We start from the raw sequence: 20,870 nt of genomic DNA on the forward strand, positions 1-20,870 counted from the left end.
GCAAGAGTGTAGGGAACCCTTTTAGCATAGAAAGAGGGGAGACAAGGTAACCTGTCTGCAAAAACAGCAACCTTCAAGTAGAATTACTCACTATCTGTACAGGTTCCACACCCTGGGAGTATCTTTTTTAAATAATGAAGATACAGCTATTCCCTGTTCAGGATGGTCCACTCAAGCCCTGTATTAGAAAGCCATTCTGCTGGCTGGAATTCAAGCTGCAACTTCATCTGACTATCAATAACTTGCTAATTACTCTCTCCTGATACAGACAGATGCACTGCAACTCTATTCCAGAGCTGTCATTAGCCTACAAGGTCACAATTCCATAGCTCTGAAGTCTCCCACGTAAAAAGAGACAAATACAGGGGGTATGATAGGGGAAAAAAAAAAATCTTCACATGTAGGATGTAACACCTCGTGGGTCAGGCACATTCAGTTTATTTGGCTTACCACTAATAATAATAAAATAATAATAAACAAAGAGACTGTTTTACATCAACATTTTCTTTAAAAAATTTTTCTTTGTAATTTGAAGAACAAAATATTGCCAGGCTAATGGTCTTCCTTGTGTTAGATCACCTTTCATAGAGACTATTAGCTTGAGATCCTTATTTTGCTAAGCTGTGCCTAAGTTCACAGTATAAGAAAATCAGCATGGATTGTCAGCTCCTTGGGACAAGAAGAATTAGGGCAGTGCTGTGAGATGGAGCCAAAGTGAAGTCAACTGTCATTTCATCTTTTCAATATACAAACACTTTAGAATTAAAAAGGTGTTAAAAATAAATTGCATTTTTTCTTCACTGTACATGAGTGATGTGGACAACTGCATTTAAATCATGCTGGCTTGGCTCTGCCTGTTCTTGCTGCCCTGATGCTTTGAAGGGTTTGAAATAAATCCTACTGAAGTCAACAGAAAAGTTCTGTACCTCTGAAACAACACCTGAGGGGCTGATTTTCAGCAATATACAGATTTTTAGTTTGTGTTTTTTTCCCAGGTGCTGGAGAAACTGGGATATGCATCTAGTGGGGGGTACCAAACCAAATTCATGCAGACCTGTGGAAAGAAAAGAGTGTCTGGCCCAGCTGGAGATGGAAAACATCACTAGTCTAGTGACTAAATATCTCTATTTAAAGCAGTGTTTTGCATGAATCTGGAAACACAACCACACTACCACCAGTACAAACAGCCAGAAGCAAACTGGTACCATTTAGATGCTCTGCAAACAAAGAGCTCCCTGCTGAAATGGATCCCTTTAAAACAGCTCTCCAAGACCAGGAAGGAATGAGGGTGAGTGGAGAAGTCAAAGAAGCAGCAGATAATTCATCCCTACAGACTCTACAGTTTTCTCTAGCCTGGAAGGAGGACTGGCTTTAAGGAAGCTGGATTCAGATAAAATTTTACTGTTTCTCAACACATGCCTCCTCCTTTTCCCTTCTGCTACAAAAGGTGTAAAACGAATTTGCTACCAAAACACAAAACCACCACCACCACCTCTGTATGTGGTAGGTTGAGACAGTCAAGCCTCCCTAAAGACTTGGGCCCAATTCCTGCTCAGCCCAGAGTTCTTACATCTTGATCTCAGCACTCAGAGCACTTCCCATTAGCATTCCATGAGATGGTGTCTTGGATTAGGCATTGCTTCATTCTCCTCCCCCCAAGAGCACAGAGTGCACAGAATGGAGCATTTGATCCAATGGGATTTGTGTTATTTACATCGTTTGCTTCAATGGGATTTGTGTTAGCATGAGACACCAACACAAACATGCTCACTCTGGTTATGTAAAAGAAGCTGGCTTTGGGCTGGGACTGCTGGCAAGCATGAGGAAATTGATCCCAGGGAATGAAATCCAAAGCCCCTTCAATGGGAACTGGGTCCAGAAGTCAAAAGCAGCTTCCCCAATAATTTATATAACTTAATCCCAAGTAATTATAAAACCTCCCGCTACATAGGACACCAACTATTGTCTGCATGAAGTGTTCTGCTCCCTCACTCAGGTCTGATTTCAGAGATGAAGTCAGCTCTGCCACCCCAGTTGCAGAGGTCAATCATTTTACAGGCCTAGCCTGATTTTATTTGGGGAATGTACACCATCCAACCATAAAATCAAAGCAAAAGCTATTATATAACAGATGGCAAACATGCCTTTAAAAGACAAGTAGTATTTCAGTCCTCTGCAGCACCCCTGGGAGAGCCTTGAACACTGATCAGATCACAAACACTTGCACAAGGCTGGTAAAGATGTGTTTTACATAGCAAGACTGAGGCACAAAGCAGAGGTTTGCTTCCAGCTATGTTACAGGTCAGTGCTGGAGAGTTAAAGGAAAACCCAGAAGAACTTGTCTAACCACCTATTCCTTGATTCTGTGCCATGTGCTGTTCCAGAGGTATCCAACTCCCTGGCCTCTCAAAGCACTACCAACCCAAGGGTCACACAACCCAATTACACACTACTAAAAGCAGAGAGGCCTCATGATTCATACCCAACAGCTACACTGGCATCACTTGCTGATTTATGTTGTTTTTCTCCCATTTTCTGCGTTTCTTACTCTGCTGCTTCAGGAACAGCCAGTCCCATTTCACAGGGTATCTCAGTTTTACAGTTCCAGCTCAGCAATACCTGTGATGGTTAATCAAGTCTGCACATCTGAGCTGTCAGCAGATCTGGGCAGGTCGTCTTCCAGAAGGAAAAACTATGGAGGCAATTTCCACAGCTGGAACTCCCATCTCACCTCAAGCCAACACAGCAATAGAGCTCCTGCCTCACCCTACGTGGATGCAGCTGGCAGAGATGGTTTTGTCTTGTTATGTCAGACACGCTGCTTCCAAAAGCCTCTGGCTGTTTCTGGAGGAGGGCACTCCTGGATCCAAAGCTCTCTGCTTCTCAGATTTCTACAAGAAGTACTGCACACTGCCAGCATCTTAGCAATCAGTAGGTTTTATTATCTCACTCATTCCTGTATCACACATGGATATATCCCAGCCTTTGTTCCATGTCACATTGCACTTCACAGCATTCCCCCATCTTCACAAAGTGTAAAAGAGCACAGGTGAATATCTGCAGTAATTCAGTCACACAGGTAGGACAGAGAGCTGGCAGGTAGTTATAACCACGCAGCTCAAAGTCCAAAACTCCCCTGAAAGCCATCACACAGAAGTGCTGTATGAACACCTAGAGGCAAAGTCAGCATCCCAGCCAGGGCCCAACTTCCCTGCAGGGGAGATGGCAATATGCTGTTACATGGAGCCATGCAATGGTTCTGCAAGTCTCCACATCCACACCTGCCTGCACCTCTGCCCCCGCCACAGGGACCCCTGGGGGACACGCTCAGCCCAGACTCACAAGATACAGCAGAACTCCAAGTGTCACAGGGTGCTCTGCCACCAGAGACAAGCTCAGCTCCCAGCTAGAAGTTTGAATACCATTTTGTATTTATGCATTCCCAGCATGTCCTTCAGCCTAGCTGAAGCAAGCAGCCTTTCCCCTCCATCAGCCTGACAGATCCATCACTGAGAGCTGCAGAAGCCCAGTCAGTTTGCATTCCTGCTGTGCTGCCTCCACCCATGCCCTTCTCCCACACAGCAGAGCAGGAGCTGATGGATCAATGTGTGGATTCATGGCTGGACAGGGCACCAGGTCCTTCTGCAGCACACCCCTCCACCACCTCACACCACTGGACAGCCTGGGGCTCCTGAGGTAAAGCCTCTTCTCCAGCAGCAGGGTTCAGCAAAGGCTCCAGCCCACAGAGTGCCAGAGGTCTGAGCTCCCAGCTGTGCCCCAGCTCCATGCTGGATCCCAGAGCAATGGCACAGCCTGGGATTTTGCTGTGGTGTGGCTCAGATCCCTGTGATGGAATCACACCCAGAGAGGCCCAGCAAGCACATTTGGGGTCCTACAGGCCGTGTCCAGTACCTGAGCCAAGGCACAAGATATCCCATGTCAGCAGACAGGTGAGGTAAAGGAAAGGCAGAGCCTTCCTGTGTTCTTGAGAGGTTGAGCATAAACTGAGAACCAACTGAAAGCCTGCAGTGTTCTGTGTGCTCACAGCTCCTGTTACTGCCCCATACAGAATGCTGGGTGCTCAGGATCCCCTCACCTGTCATTCTGCTTGTGCTTCTCCTGAGAGGTAAGCGGCAAGCCAGCATCATTCCCCCATCTCACAGAGGCCACACGTGATGCCACACGAACCATGGCAGAGCCAGGAATCAACTCTGAGCTTCCCAAACCCACACACACCAGCCCCAAATACTTCCTCTCATGGTTATATTCACTATACCATAGATCCCAAACCATGAACTCAGGACTAAACCATGGAAGACAAAGAAGAGGGAAGAGCAGGATGTAGTTTCACTCCAGTTTTCATCTATCCAGAGCCACATCCATTTCCAACTCCATGTACACCAGGTAACAGGCACACAAGGAGAGGTTGTCACACCACTCACCTGACCAGCAGCAGCTGCTGCTGGGAGCACTTAAAGGCAGAAAAGAAGCACTGACAGTCCCTCCTCCAGCCATTTTCTCTCACTAAGTTTCTGAAGACTGAAAGTATAAATGTTCAAAACTTACTTCCTTGCATCTCTAACAAAACAAGTTGTGAAGAAATGCTCCCAAAGGATGGGAACCACCAAGTCTCTGCCTGCCCCTGACTGAGAAGAAGGGAAGGCAAGGGACTAAGCAGACCCCACATGCTGAAGGGTGTAAATAAAGACATTTCTGGTGATGTTTATTTTGGCAGTTATTAGAGCAAGGAGACAAAAAATCCAGAAGCCATCCTCACAGAAAATGTCAACACTTTCCCAAGTATAATGATCTTAATTTTTTTTTTCCAAAGGCCATATGAAAATGCAGCAGGGAGAAACCACACAGGACAGCTGAGGGAACATAGGAAAACGAAGTCTCCACAGAGACATCCAGCAATCTGAAAGCTATCAGTTAAATCACTACTGGCCTCATTTTACAAGCTAAGAGGCTGAGAAAGGGCAATGAATTAAGAATTTATAAAGATGGACAGATAAAGGCAATCTTCAAGGAAAAAATTGAAGGATGGCTGTTGTAGAGATTTGTTGAAGTCACTTTAATAATTTATCTCGCTACAAATTAAGACACTGATAATCAAATGTGATGCCCTTCAGAAATTAAGGGCATGTCTACACTGGAAGGCCAGATAGTATATACCTCTCTCCCCTACACATTCTCAGTATCTCCATATAGTTATTTTAAATCCCTTGCTGAACAACACCAGATTAAGAAAACCTTGGAATGCTGTATAACAATGGTCCTCAGGGAGCACACAGGAACTTCCACATGATATGGAAAAAAGCTCTGGGGTTATCTGTGCCATCCCTTCCCAGGACATGTAATTCCCTGTCTGTCCTCATCCATGCCTAAGCAACCACCTAAGTGTATGGAGGTACCAAATCATTGGGACTATGTGTGCCTGTCTGACAGCCTCCAGAGGTGGTGACTGGGAGTGCTTTGGTCTTGCACTGAGCCTAGGTACTGGATTCTGTCAGTGCTTTCACAGCACAGGCTGCCCTGATCCCATCTGGGTTTCAAACAGCCAATGGAACCCTGTCTGCTCTGCCCAGTCCTTATGACACTGACAAAACAAGTAAGGGAAAATCAGCAGCAAAGTTTGTCTCTTCTTAGGATGTACTTATTGTAGAAGACAGACAAAGGAAACCCTCAGGAAATCACTGTGTTCAAGCCAAAGAAAGCAATTTTAACAACATTTTTCTGAGGGCTGTTCTGTTTTGAAGCTCACAATCATCAAAATATGTATTTTCTGGACTATCCCCACTCCCTTTGACTCACATCATAACTGGGAGTTTCAGCATAAGCTGGGAATTACACAGAACATCTCAGTTCAGGAGGGCAAGCTGGCCCCTAGGAAAGGGATGACAAAAAAAGGTAATGAAATTTTGTATTCGAAGCCTAGAACTTCCTGCCCTGAATCTGTCAGTGAGTTACTAAAAAATTGGTACAGGTCGCTCCAAAGCCAAGACAGCAATTTTGTAACATATAAAAAAAGAAAACATAACTATATCTAACAAGGGAAACAAACACCAAAACTTGCCCACAGTGACAACTGGGAGAGCTGAAAGATCAAATGGAGAGATGCTGGATAGAGTAAAAAAGTGTGTGTGGGCCCTAGCAGCAAACCTAGAGATCCCTCACCAAAACTGGGTGAGAGCTTCCTGTATGGAATGGGGAACTGGACCTCTCAGGCTCTGCAACTGCTTCACTTGTTCTTGGAGCAGCCTCACAGTCAGCAGAGATGAGGTGGGACACAGATGACTGTCCAACACACAAGGATGTTCTGAAGCCAAGTTAAGAGACAGCCAGATTTTCCATGCACAAACAGGGTCTCTGAGATGCCTCAGGAGACCCAAGTTTGATTCTTGGCTCAGCTCCCAGCCAAGGAGTGTCACCTGTAGAACAGGATGAACAGCTGCAGCAAACGAAATCCATTATGTCTTGGGTTTCTGCAAAATACTTTCTCCATTACATCAACAACTCAGTGCTTTGAACTACCTTTGTAAAGCACTTTGAGAGCAACTGATAAGGAACAAAGCTCTCCAAGAGGAAGATGTTTCTGTCAAATGTTCCAGCATCCCAGGTGAGCTCTGTCACTTACAACATGAAGCAACTTTATTTCTTTATACCATGAACACAACTGAGCCATCCAGATCCCCAGTTAGAACAGACTTGAACAACTGTAGCAAGATTCTGCTTTGTATAAAGTAACTATATAGGATTTGGGAGGCCAAAAGTGTGCCAGAGCTGCTTTTCTGCTTCCTCACCTTTGCAGGGCAGGGCTGTGGACAACACTTTCTGCCCAGGTGACCCAGCAGCACCAGCCAAGAGCACCAACAGCAAGCAGGGCTCTCACACAAAGGAGTCAGCTCCAAAGGACTTGATGGGACATCCAGGCCTGCCTCACCTAAGGAGAGGGCAAACATGAATCCCTCATGGCTGTGATGTATGTTTTATAAGCATGCTTAAACAATTTGGGAACAAATAAGGTCAAGTTAGCTTATGTAAGCACAAGAGCCACTGCCTCGCAGCAGCTAGAGCTGCTATTTCAGGAATCTGTCTCTTCACTTAATGTTCCTGGCTGTTGATTCTCCCTCATCTGCCTCTTAGCTTTGCCTGCATAATTCAGTGATATCCAAGACTGCACTGTCTCACATTGTTTCTTCCCCAGTTCCAGCTCATATCACTGCCTAACCCAGCCCAGATTTCCCTGGTGAGGATGCTCCTCACCAAGGGATCTCAGCAGGTATGCAGTGCAATCCCTGAGGCAAGACAGGATAAGCAGGCAGACACCAGGAGATAATATCTTGTACTCTCTGACAGCCTTAAGCCTGCCAGGGCAGTCCTGCACCTGGGGAGCTACAGCCTCCTAGCTGCAAATGTGACCCAGGCCACAGAGTGTGGCACAGCCTTCAGGTGACAGTGTCCTTGTGAGCAACAGCACCACTTGAATTACAAGAACACATCAGTTAAAGAGCTGCAAACCTCTTCCTGGGTCAAAGAAAGGTATGAAATTCATAATTATAATTTTTTTTTCCTTTTAAAACAGCTATTTGTGAGGGACAGTGGCAGGAATGGCCAATGACAAATGCAGACATTTCAACCAGAGGCAGGGTAATAAATATTATAATTTTCCACAGCATGCCACAGCTTCCAATCCAGGTTCTCATAGGTAAGCACCCACATCTGCCAGCATCTACTCACTCACATACTCACCTCTAAATTCACAGCTGACCTAGAATGGTCCATGGAAACAAGTCTCAGAAGACTGAGAGACTGAGCTGCAGGAGAACTCAGAGCTCTGCAAACATCCTCCCAGTCCTCCAGCTAAGCAGGAGTGTGTGAGGACAGCAGTGACAGAAAGGGCTGTTGTTTAGTCTAAGCTCGTCCCAGACAAACTCACCCCATAACTTCAACATCAGGCCTGGAACTTCTACCCACCTGCAGCTTCTCTGTCAGCCAAGCACACAGCTTCCACCTGGAGATTCAGAGCTGATAAACCCTTCAGCAAATTACTTCAGTGGTGGAATAGTCTCTTTGACAAATACATACTTTCTACAGATTCTAAATTTGCTCAGTTCCCAGCCTCTGACTTCTACAAGAGATTTTTTACCATCTTTAAAAGAGATCAGTGACACGGTGAGTATTGTTTTACTACACCATAGAGCCACTACACATTTTTACAGCTCTCAATCAGAGAAGTGAGCATTTCTGCACCACCAAAAAGACACAGCATTTCTTTTACAGCTTTAGGAAGTCTTTCAGCACAAGTGCCAGCCTTTGGTTATGAATCAATTATGTGGAATATAAAGTCCTTGACCCCTTCTCACTACAGCAATATTTAATGTGCAGCTGCCCCAGCCCCACAGGGCCACACCAGCTGGGTTAAGTACATGGGGGAAGCAGGAGGAAGGGAGACAAAACCCTCACATGTATGAACACCAACAGCAGTAAAAATGGTATCTCAGGACTTTCTCAGGCCAAAAAGAGAACCAGCAGCTATATGCCACTGCCACTTAACAATATGGGAGGCCTCTTGCCCACAGGGTAAACCTTGGACAACCCAAACAAACTGACAGTATTTCTCAGGAATTTTTACTTAAACACACATGACCACAGAAATGAGAGGCACTGAGGAAACTTTAACAGCAAAGCTCATCATAATCTTGGCTGGGTTGCAAGTTGCTAAACTCTCCCTGACAAGAACAACATAAAGGCATTGTAAATGTTTGTGGTTTCCCAGTGAATCACTGAGTTCTGCATGCATTCAGCTGCTAGAGAGAAGCATAGAAATGACCAGGTTGGGAGGAGTGGCATGTTTTATGCAGCTGAGAAACAAAATCATACCTAACTCCACCCATTGGATTCCTGATGTAATCTTTAAATAAAAAGTGTTTAATGAAACTGAGGATCCAGATTATAAACAACATCTTTAAATTCTGTTTTAAACTTGCTTAGATTTTGTCCCTGACAGAAAGAAACAGATCTAATTGTTCTGTTTCAATACAGTAAATTATAGAATAGCCTAAATTACCATGTAGCCAGCATCTGAGTAAGTAATGAAAGCTACCCTTAGAAAGAGGTCATTATTACAGTTACGTAGAAACTCCAACACTGGAATCTCCCATGTCATCAACTTTAGTCACCACATCACAACATTAATTGTCTGCTTGGTTCCCTCCACATCAATCCACAAGAATAAAGGTGAATGGCATTTGCTCCTTCAACCTCCTGCCCCAAGATCATCTCCCACGTAACAGCTGCACCCAAACACTGTCCTCAGGTACAATTTGCACTTGCTACTGACTCAGGAGCCCTGCAATTTGTGTCACTGTTTCTTCTGTACAAAGGAATTTCCAGTGTATTTTAAGGTTTCCCTGATGAGCAATATTAGCAAGGCAGTCTGGTCCAGGAGGCCTGCAATTCACCAGGAGTCAAAAGTCCAGGGCACCTCAGCTCTACTTTTGTGGGCCTGAAGTTCATTCCAATGCAGAATTTGCATTACATGTCCTAAAATTAATGTTCACAATACCATTCCATTCTTTTTAATTTTTCTTTTTTTAACACCTTCAATTGATCTGTAGGAGTGAATTCCCTAAAATTCAAGCTCTGTCTCTTGGATCTATACAGCCTCACTGAGGTGCGCCAGGAACATCAAAATGGTGTTACAAGAATTCTGCCAGCCTGGTAGGCACTACTCAGAGCTGGTGCCATCAGGCACAAGGTCTCTAAGACCACGTAAACTGAGCCCAGTCCCAGACTGCAGCTCTGAGACCAAGCACCAGACAAATGAGAGCAGCTTCCATTAAGTGTCATCTGTTCTTCAAACATGCTGGAACTTGTTACCTCTGTCACTTGGCTGATGCTTCTGGTGATCAATTCCTCCCACTCCTCCTCTGTAACGAAGAGTTTCAGTTCATGAAGTAGCAGAACTCTGTGGAGAAGCAAACAGGCCATGGCCTGAAAGAGAAACGGGAGAGAAGAACATGAAACTCTTCAGGGAAGGTGTTAGCAATGAAAATACCCTGCTGAAGTAAACAGCTACACACACCATCCAGGGGAGGCCAGCTTACAAAGGCTGCATATCCTCACCAAACAAGTATATCACAGACTGATTTGGGTTGGAAGGGACCCTAAAGATCATCTCATTCCAACCCCCTGCCAAGGACCAGAACAGGGACAGGGACACCTTCCACTATCCCAGGCTGCTCTAAGCCCCATCCAACCTGGCCTTGGACACTTGTTGGGATGGGGCAGCCACAACTTCTCTGGGTAACCTGTGCCAGGGCCCCACCGCACTCATAGAGGAGAATTTCTTCCTAGTATCTAACCTAAACCTGCCCTCCTTCAGCAAAAGGCTCTGCTTGAAAACATTCTCTAGCACATTACAGAGTGACCCCTCAGGAGAAAGTGTGGTGGGTTTTGGTTGAATGCACATATAGAAAAGAGAAGGTCGAAGGGGAGTGAAGGAATCATGACAGCTCTAGATTTAGGCACACATATCCAAAACACGCTTCAGCAGCTGCTCCAAGGGCAACACTGTGAATCTCCCCAAGTTTTCAGGCAGCACCTTTGAGTGACTGCACCCTTTACTATGCCCTGACCAATGCAAAAGGCACAAATAATAAAAAATAAAAGCTGCAGGAGAGCAAATACTTCATTTCAAAGGGATACTAGATGGGCACTGCTGTTCAGAGCAGCACTGGGCCTTGCCCTGGAGTCAAACTTGCTCATTAAGCCTCTACATTAACACAGCAATGAAAAGAATGGCCACTAGAAAACCAACAGTAATCTGCAATCTTCTTACATATCCTGTTCTATTCCAAAATTCCTATTTTAAGACTTTCTTAGGTACAAGAGACAAATGCAGCATTAGTCAAAGGCAAAATAGAGAAATGCACAAAATACAGTAATGAGGATTAGTACAAATAGCTTAGAGGATTTAAGGGGGAATTTTTTGTAGCAGCACAAAGTTAGTGAGCAAATTCTACTCATACAAAAAGAAATTATGCCTCTAGCTGCCATCACACAGACCAAAATTGAATGCAGTTACAAATATCAAAAATCAGAAGGATTTACAAGAGCTAATCTTATCCAAAGAAAGCAATGGCTGCTGTTCCTTAACCACATATCATAGAAAACAAATGAGCAAAGTTTGTAAAGCTCCTTATAAAAGACATCATTGAGATTAAAAGTCTGAGACCTTGAGGATAAAAGCAGCCTGGAGATACCCAGCCTGGCCTCCAGGGACCCCTGAGATCAAACAGAAGCAACCTGAAAAACATGGAGCAGGAGGCTAAAAACTTCTATTGGGTTTCTAGGGAAAACTATTGGGTTTCTAGGGTTTCAATTTCTAGGGAGCTATTTACTGAACAACTCAAAGTGAGCAAAGAGAAGAAATCCCTGGAATTCCTGGGAGCAGAATGACCAGCCAGAGTCATAGGCAGCCAAACAGAACATATCACAAGCTCAAGGAGGTCTGTGTTTCCTACACAACACATTCCAGGCTTCTGGGACAGAGGGATCCTGGAACACAGGTTGCTCCCTGGAGAATATCAGCACTTGTATCTGTTTCACAACAGATAATGTCACACATCCTTGTAAGCTTACCTCCAGCTTGCACCAGTATGGCCAAAGAAGAGAATTATCCAAACAGATGGATATTTTATTACACACAGAAATTCTGTTCTTCACTGGAAGGTGAAAATGCAGCAGGGAACCAGTGAGACCATATCATAAGATTTATGCTCATTCAATGAGAGAGAATACCCTAACACCATCTTCAAGGCATGCAGGCTTACATATTCCTTGTAATTATGGTGAGGCTGTGTCTTACAGAAAAAATTATGGCATGTGTCTACCAAATGTAGTGGAAAGTCACTTCAGTGCAATTAAAAAGAGAATGTGATCCTTGTAGTAGATGAAAGACTGTAATTCATTCTGAAAGGCCCAGGCAGGGTCACAAACCCTCAGGCACCAGCTCTTCTCTGACAAACACAAACACATTTATACTGCAAGTGGGTGTAAAGCAGAGAGAAGGGTTGTGTGAGGGTATCCTGGATATCTCAGGACTACACGTTAACTCCAGAGGCACCAGTGCCAAGGGGCAGCTTGGGAACTGCTCCAGTCAGCAGTGGGCAGGAGCACTGCAAGCTCAAGAGGAAAAGAACTGGAAGGAAATCAAAGCTGTCCAATGGAATGGGAGCTCTGGAGAGCTGAGACTCCTACAGTGCACTGAGAACAGTCCCTGGATGGGACCTACTCCTCAGGAAGCACTAAAATTAAAAAGTATTTTAAAATAAAGGAAAAAAAAAAAAACACCAACCCAAACCACTGAGCATGGCCTTCTGTGTGACATAAATGAGGAAGTCAGAGCACCCAGTCATCTGAGGATCCTGGCTGGTGCTAGCACTCTTTAGTAATTCTGTCACACTCAGAGCTTTCACACCTCCAGCCTGTGTATTGGATTCCAGTAAAGTGAAAATATGTTTTGAGTTTCACATAATTAAAACACTGCTATTGCTCTACTCAACATTATTCTTTTTCCTGATTGTTTTTCAAACCAATGGGCCTAAGCATGAACAACTTTTCTCATTTGAAACAACAAAACTAAAATATTTACTTGTTGATTGAAATAAAATTTGGCTTAAGAACATGTCAAGAGAGTAAATATGACACTAATAACTACAGGGTCATCAGTACCATGCTATGCTGTAGTTTAAGGTTATCATATTTATCCCAGAGCCAAAGATGTCTCTGCTCCTAAAGCTGTTATTAACATACAGCCTGTTCTTTCACAGCAACCTGAAAAGTTCAACAGCAAAAGTTAAACCACAGGGAGAGGGACTGACATCAGTGGACTCAGCCAAAAACACCAGGGGCAGAATCAAAAGTAGAATCAAGTTCTTCAATCCTCTAAGGGTAAACCAAATAAGAAACAACAGTAACTCCACAATCCTCTTGCTCATACCATCCCATATCAGCAAATTCAAACCAAACCAGGAGGGGCACCAAGTTTTCTTTAGAAGGTGGTGCAACAATGTCAGTGATAGCATCCATAAGCACATGAAGAAGGATCCTGAATGTCATCAGAAGATTGCTTAACAGGCAAATGTACCCACAGAAAACAATCTAGCAACCAGGAACACAAAGCTGTCACACCCCCTTGGAAAGCAACAGTCCTCAGCAATGGCTTTCCAGCCACAATTCATCTGTCAGGGCTGAGAAACATCAACCCACTGGCTGCAAAGGCATGGAATAGCTCTCCAGAATAATCCTTGACAGGATTTTCAAAAAGGATTCTGGACACTCAAACAGCAATCCCTTTCATGGCCTTCAGGAGCTTCACCAGGCAAAAAAAAAAGCTTTGCTTTATCAGCTAATATAAGGGGAACTTAGAGTATGAGCAGTTTTCAAAAGTAAGGAGAAACCCAAAATCAGTGAGAACTTCAGGAGCCATCACCTTGAGGTGGAAGAGAAACAGCTCTGCTGTTGCATTTCATTTTCCTTGCTTTATCTTCTCAAATACATGGACACAATGCAGCTGGAAGCCAGCATGTTAGAGTGTGACATGCATACACATGGCAGTGAACGTTCATCACCCCATACCTGCTTTAGAGGGCTACCCAGAGATAGCACAAGCCACCTTCTTGCCCATCTCAACAGATCCCACTTTTTGGGAATGCAAACACTCAATGTTTTTCATGAAAATAGCCTAAAAAAAAAAAAATGAGACTGCTCAGGGGATTTTTGAAGCCATCTTCTGGAATGAGGATCTTCCCATACCCAGCCAGTTCTGGAAACACATCACTGGAGCACCATCAAACAGTGGCAGCAATACTAGAATACAGAAAGATCTCTTCAGAAATAAAGAATAGTCACAAAATTTACCTATGTTCAGTTCTTTGATGCAGAGGTTTCTTTGAGACTTTTGAAATACAAAACCACACACAGAGCACCTTAGCAGGAGCCAAGCCACCCCAGACAGTTCAAATCTTTTGCATCAATACTTTCAACCCTTGTAATTTCTCACAGCTCATCATTTAATATATTCATGATGTGATTTTTACACATGACCAGCTGCATGTTTTACCATCAAATCACAGACCATCAGTAATTTGAAGTTTGGAAAGTACTTCAACAAAATCCAACACTGGGTTGACAACCCAGTTGTCTCTCTCCCTCCTGCCCTCCCCAGCAACACTGGTATTTTAGAATGTCTTACAAGCATTTGGCAATTTTGGAGGCTGGCAGAACAATACTGTCCCCAAGAATATCATAGAAGACTCTCTGCATTTTCTCAGTGCCAAATCAAACCTGCTGTGTTCCTGACAGAGTGTTCTATGAGAGAGCCAAGTATTATCAACACTTCACAAATGGACAAAAATAGCAGAAGACTCAGGAGTCCCAGCTACCAAACTCCAGTCCAGTTCAGGAAAGAGGGTTGTCATCCCCCCCATATGCACAGTTGCTGAAATGAGAATGTGTGAGAACAGTTACAAGCAGATGACAGCCAGATTAGAGATTTTTCTAAAGGGAGCTGTATGCTGCAGTGCATCCTGTGCACTAGCAGCCACCCAACATCCTAATCAAAACATTTTCTCCTTAATGTCAGTTTAAAAAAAACAAACATAAAATAGTAAAAAAAAATACAAGGGAAGTCTATTGAAACAGGCACAGTAGATACATTTACAGACTCCCACATATATCTATCAAGCATACAAGTAAATAAGACAGAAAGGCTCATTATCAGTCCATGTGGGAGCAGAGAACAAACAATAACTAAGGGTAGAACTGACCCTAAGGTTTTCTGTGCCTTTGTTCATTTCTCTCTTATCTACTACAATTACACAAAATACTCCTCTGTGCAAATGGTTGTGATTTCTTTCTGAAACAAGCAATGTGCCCACTGCAGTAATCAAGATGTGCTGGTAATTCCCAGGTGTGCTCACCCACCTTAACCAGATACTAAAAAGGAGTATGAGTGGAGTTTGCATACAACCCAAATTTATCCTGCACAGGGAAGGACAAGACATCTGGCCTAAATAAATAAATAAATAAAAATAAAATTTAAAAAGTATTAAAGCCCTACCAGTCCAGGCACTGGTTTCCTATTGAAAGCAGCACAAGTAGGTCAGAAGTTGCTCTCCCCAGTCACCAGCCAGGTGAGCTGGATGGAGGGGAACAGATCAAGATGTTTTCAATCACTGCATTTGTGAAAAAGAACAAAACAAATAAGCCTTTGCAATACTGCAGAGATTCTGTTGGCAATCCTGAAGAGATGAAGGCATGACCTAAATTCAGAGTTGTTTCTCCAAAGAAAAGCACTCTGTTAATATAAGGACACTTGTTTCTGATGCAAAAATACACACTTTTCAGTCCCAGGTGGTTTAGGATACTGGCTGTAGATGGCTTTGCAAATAAGAAAAAAAACCTGCCACCCAGGCACACTCCTGAGAGAAAAGACAAAGAAATGAGCAGCCACCACTGCCACCATCACAGGAGCAGGAACCTTAAGATGTGCCTGCACTGTGACACACCAAACCCCAACTCTTGAGTTTTCACACAGTTGTTCTGCTGGGTGATCCCAGAGCAGTTTGCAGGCTACAGCTGAGCAACCCTTCCAAACTCCCTGACAGCCAATTCCAGCTTTCATGAAAGAGGCAGCAAGTTCACCTGGCTTGTCTAAAGCACATGGCAGGACAGAAACTCTCATTAAATCCTACCCAGGACAGTATTAGGAGCTTATCACATCTCCTTACACTTTGTAAGGGAAGCAGTGGGGAGTTTAAATGCTAACCAAAGACATGAAGATGGATTTTCCTTATCTTTTTGCCTGTTGTTTTTGCAGCATGAACAAAGTTTATCAACATGAAACTTACCAGTGTGGCAAGAGCATCTCATTCCCTTTATGTTATATATATATATATATTCTACCTGGAAAATTACAGGTTTGTGCAACTCAAATACATTTTTAGAAGTGAAGAAGCATTAGGATTTTTAGTAATAGCAACATTCAACTGCTCTTGGAAGTCCAGGAGACAAAAATATACAGCTGGTATCACACCAGAGAGGACACTGGTATTTCAGAGCACTGATGTCTCCCTTGTGGCACAGAGCCTGCCCTGGCAGCACATCTGACTTAGTGCCAGCACACAGCATAAAACAGCAGCTCTCAGTGTGTAATCCTCAGCATTATGACTATTCTACAGCAACAGGGATATGGCAAAAAATAATTGCACTTCTAGAAATTCTCTCCTCCCAAGCCCTTTGAGACTGCAATCTCATGAATCACATGCTGCATTTGTGACAAATGTTACCAGGAAAGCTGGGTAAAAGAACAGAGGCCAAGAACATGGGAAATTCTAAATAAATTTTCTTTGAATTTTGGTAAATAATTAAACTATGAAATAAATTCCTCAGCTATCTGCAATTTATTACATGTTTAAAATAAACCAACCAACCCACTCCAAAAACCAGAAGCTCCACCTTACAGTGGTATTGGTTACGGAACAACCTGTCATTTATTACCACAGGGCAGGAGATGCAGAGCACCACAGCAAAAGCTTCTTCCAATTACTCTTACAGCTTTTTTTTTAAAAAGAAAACAAAGAGCATCCAAAGCCATGAAGCAAGTGCCAATATACCTCCATTTCCGCTCATACAGTCAAACTATTTTAATTTTACATTCCCATTGGATGTGGGATGGAGACAAAGGCTCCAATGGGGCAGTTTTGAGTTTCAAGGCCTCTTATTTCTTAACCATCTTTGATCATCCACTTGAGTATTTCTGAGCCCATGAGCTACAAGTCTGTTTGATACTGGTTTGGGAGCTGAGTCCCAGTTAGAAACTCAGCCTTGAAGGTTATTCACAAGGACAAATTATGAGAGGGATAGGACAATAAACCACAACAATGGATGTGTTCCACACAGCAAATTCCCATTCCCAATAGGCTGTTCAGAGGCAAGGGCTGCATGTATCATGTATGCTGTATATACCATACAATCATGCAATGGTTTGGCCTGGATGGAACACCTTAAAGCCCATCCTGTTCCACCCCTGCCATGGGCTTCCACTGTCCCGGGTTGCTCCAAGCCCCGTCCAGCCTGACTTTGAGCATTTCCAGAGAAGTGTTGCCAGCTGCTCTGGGCACCCTGTGCCAGGGCCTCAGCACCCTCACAGCCAAGAATTCCTTCCCAATATCCCATCTATCCCTGCCCTCTGGCAGTGGGAGCCATTCCCTGTGTCCTGTCACTCCAGGTCTTTGTCCCAAGTCCCTCTCCAGCTCTCCTGGAGCCCCTTTGGGCACTGGAAGGGGCTCTGAGGTGTCCCTGGAGCCTTCTCCTCTCCAGGTGAGCACCCCTATTCTTCTGGCCTGGCTCCAGCTCTTGAAGCATCTCCATGGTCTCCTTGGGGGAAGAGGAGAATAGGGACAGAAGAAGATTTCTTCCACATTTACAAACAAGAAATTATGCTTCAAGATCCTTAACATGTATCCTCACTGAACAAGCATCAAACACCAATTATTTATTTAAAACAAAAACAAACAAACCTTATTTGAATGCTTTAGATATAGAAATTTGAATGCTATAGATATATGAAAGCCAGAGATGCTCAAGAAACATTTGCCAAATCCTTTTTCCTCAATGCCCAAGATGTCCTGCAGTATCTCACAGACAGCATGTGCACACATGATTCATACACATTTCAAATCCAACAGGGAGGGAGGCTAAGACAAAACCCTGGCTGTGGCTTAAGGAAACTATTTTTGGTAACAAAAGCTAGTTTTTCCCATTTACCACCACTGAAACAAAGCACACACAAATAGCAGAGCCAAGACTGACATTTAGTAGCTGTCTAAAAGGTTTCAGTGTGGGAAGTGCTCACACCTTTTGGGATAAGTGGATTGTTAGGAGAACGTGGCTGCCATGTTCATTTGTGCAGAACTGCCCATAAAAGGACACCTGTGCAAAACCACAACTATTTCTTGGTTTAAAAATTAGACATCAATTTTTACCCCAAATTTACGCTGTTATCCCTCTGATTAAGAGACCTGAGAAGAGCCTTCCCTGCACCCTGTTCCTGCCTGGCACAAGGACATTGCCAGTCACTAGACAGGCTCCTGGTGCCTGAAAGCACAGTCACAGACAGCTCACACTCCCCACAAAGACCATGAAAACATCTCCTGTATGATCACCTGGCTTTGGAGCCTGAATTCAGTAATTTCTGCTACAACCCAGTGTCCTCAGACTAAGGAAATGGCTTTTCCCAGGCATTCCCTCAACCAGTCTTGACAAGGTGTGATGTTGCTGTCTAAGGTCAGCAGAACATGAGCAGGACACAGATGACAGTTTAAAGGTCTGTCCTTCTGCCTCCAGAAACAGAGATCATAGAAGAATGCAGAAGTAAAAACTTATCAGAAACCCCCAGCCATTATCCACTATGCCCTGCTCCCACACCTTCACAGTGCTCCACACATCATGTCCTGGCCAGAAAGCAGATTCCTCCCTCAGTCTGGCCTTGCCAAAAAAAAAAAAAAAAAAAAAAAAAAAAAAAAAAAAAAAAAAAAAGGAGATTTATAAGCTCAGGAATAAAATTCTCTGTGCTAGAAAGTGATGAAAACAAATTTACACCTTAAATTAAGTTCCTCAACAAATGGATGAGAAAAATTTTGCAAGGCTGGTTAATTACAACAAGTAAAGCATTTAAGTGACACCTAAATCACATTTTACAACCTTGGACAAGAAAGGCAATCTCAGTGTACTCCCACCAAACATCCTATGTCATCAAGCAATCTTCAGTGGTTTGGAACAAGCCAACCTGCACTGCAGCCCAGCTTCAGGCATCTTTACCTGCTCTTCCTTCCCAGGAAAAATGCAGATTTCCACAGATCTGGCAGGAACCTTTAAACCACTCACAACAGTTTATATATAATTAGTACATTGAAAATAACTGTATATAAGACATATTTTGCTCATGCGACCATCAGCATCATAGGTGATCTGTTTAGGCCTTCTTAAGCACAAAAAATGATGAATGAACTCTGTGGGTTTAACTTTTATTCCCAAACCTCTCCCTCTCTCTGGCTGGCTTAAACATGCAGAACAGCAATTTGCAAACAAAAGAAGGTTTGTGTCTTCCTGGGACTGTTAGAACATACACCCATACAGACATTCCCAGTGCAGGTCAACTTCCCAGTCCCTATCTCAACAGTGGAAAAAAATGGAAAAGCAGGTGGATTGGATCCCACACCTCCATCCCAAGGACTCAGGGATGGCAAAAGTGCCTCCAAGGAAAGGAAAACCACAGGATGTGGAGCTAGATCAGACATTGGTCCCTACTTTGGATACTCTGCTTTTGGGTTTCAGGATTTGCTACCTTTCTTCTGAAAAAGAACAAAGCTCCCTGGAAGCAGAGACAAAACTGTCTGTGAAGGAATCTCCATCTTCCTACCCCTCCTGCTAACACAAACCTCTTCACCTGTGGCTCAGATGTCCTGCTCTAGGTAGTAGAAAGGAGAAGTAAACTGTTGTTATCCACTACCATTCCCAGGGCTCTGAAGAGCAGCAGTTGATTGATCAGACAAGCTGCTCACTTCATTCTGCTATGACTGAGCACTTGCCAGACAACAGGAAGTTTATCCCATAAGTTACACTGGCACATCCTCCTCCTCCTCCACAATCTGAAAGTGGTCATAGCATGACAAGCACTTTAACCACTGCTCCTCAGTCTGTCTGAAAACGTGGCTTGAGCTCCACCCCACATCACCCACCTTTATATAATGCAGCTGCACCTGCAGGAGTTGTGTCAGTCCAGACCCTACAGGTAAAGATCCTCATTGATTTCACTGACACAGTCACAACAGATGGGTTTAAATGTACTTGAGACAGCAGAAATCCCAGGGCTAGCAATCCTGGCAGATTATCTATACAGCCTGCAGACCCTACCTACACACAGGTTTCTTCAGGCCCTAAACCATCATTACTTTGTTTAACCAGGGACTCTGCAAATCACATTCTCTTCACTGCTGCCAAGGAATGGACTTTTTCCATGCTTGGTTCTCCTACAAACAGTGCTCTGGAGGATGTTCTTACCAGAGGAAAAGCCTCAACTTGCACTTGACTAACCAGAGGGGCCATCTGGGAGAGTCTGCTCATTGCAGCAGGACATCTGTGCCCAATACAAGAGTGCACAGGTGCAGCTGCTTCCTTCAGCACTGCTCTGTTGGCAGCTAGGAGAGGCAAAAAAATAATTAGAAGAAAAATTAAAGCTTTACCCTATGGTCACCACACTCTAACAAGATGTAAAGATACAAATAAGAAGTTGCTGTATTTTAAAGGGAGTAGAGAGGAGTCCATAGCCACAGAGAGATCTGACAGTGCAGTTTTTCAGAGGATTCCTGCATGTTAAATACTGGACTGCACTGGCAGGTTTTCTGCCTCAGATAAAGGGTCTGCAAGACACTTTTGCAGCCAAAATAACAAATATATAAAATAATACACAGGACCCCTGGGCCAGGCCTGGCTGATGGTATTAGATACCAGCTCTGAGTATTTCACTGGCATACAAGCAAATGGTGAGTGTTGGACTAAGCCTTTTTCTGACCCAGAGATGGGACAACTGAGAGGCCTTTTAAAAACTTTTATTCTATTTTCAGTCTCATGTGAAGGGTGAGACAACACAGATGTTATAATTCACACCATCACGATCAGAATCAAACTAATTACAATACATTATATGTGTTTCTTGGCCTATCAGCTTTTGCCACACCAAATGCCTTAAAGCCAATCATCTAAAATCACCCCTCATGAGCATTCAGGGCTGGGGAAAACCT

The 20,870-nt window shown here is 43.8% G+C and overlaps 1 protein-coding gene across 1 annotated transcript in view; it reads right to left on the reverse strand.

Moving 5' to 3' along the window:
- MYBBP1A (MYB binding protein 1a) overlaps window positions 1–20,870 on the reverse strand; it is a 56,256-nt gene that overhangs the window by 3,620 nt on the left and 31,766 nt on the right. The window contains exon 24 of the mRNA XM_021550944.3: window positions 9,883–9,996. Within this exon, the coding sequence (XP_021406619.2) occupies window positions 9,883–9,996 (114 nt within the window). The remainder of the gene's footprint in view (window positions 1–9,882; window positions 9,997–20,870) is intronic.

The sequence above is a fragment of the Lonchura striata genome, chromosome 19 (genome assembly GCF_050655825.1).
Source record: "Lonchura striata isolate lonStrDom1 chromosome 19, ASM5065582v1, whole genome shotgun sequence".
Lineage (NCBI taxonomy): Eukaryota > Metazoa > Chordata > Aves > Passeriformes > Estrildidae > Lonchura > Lonchura striata.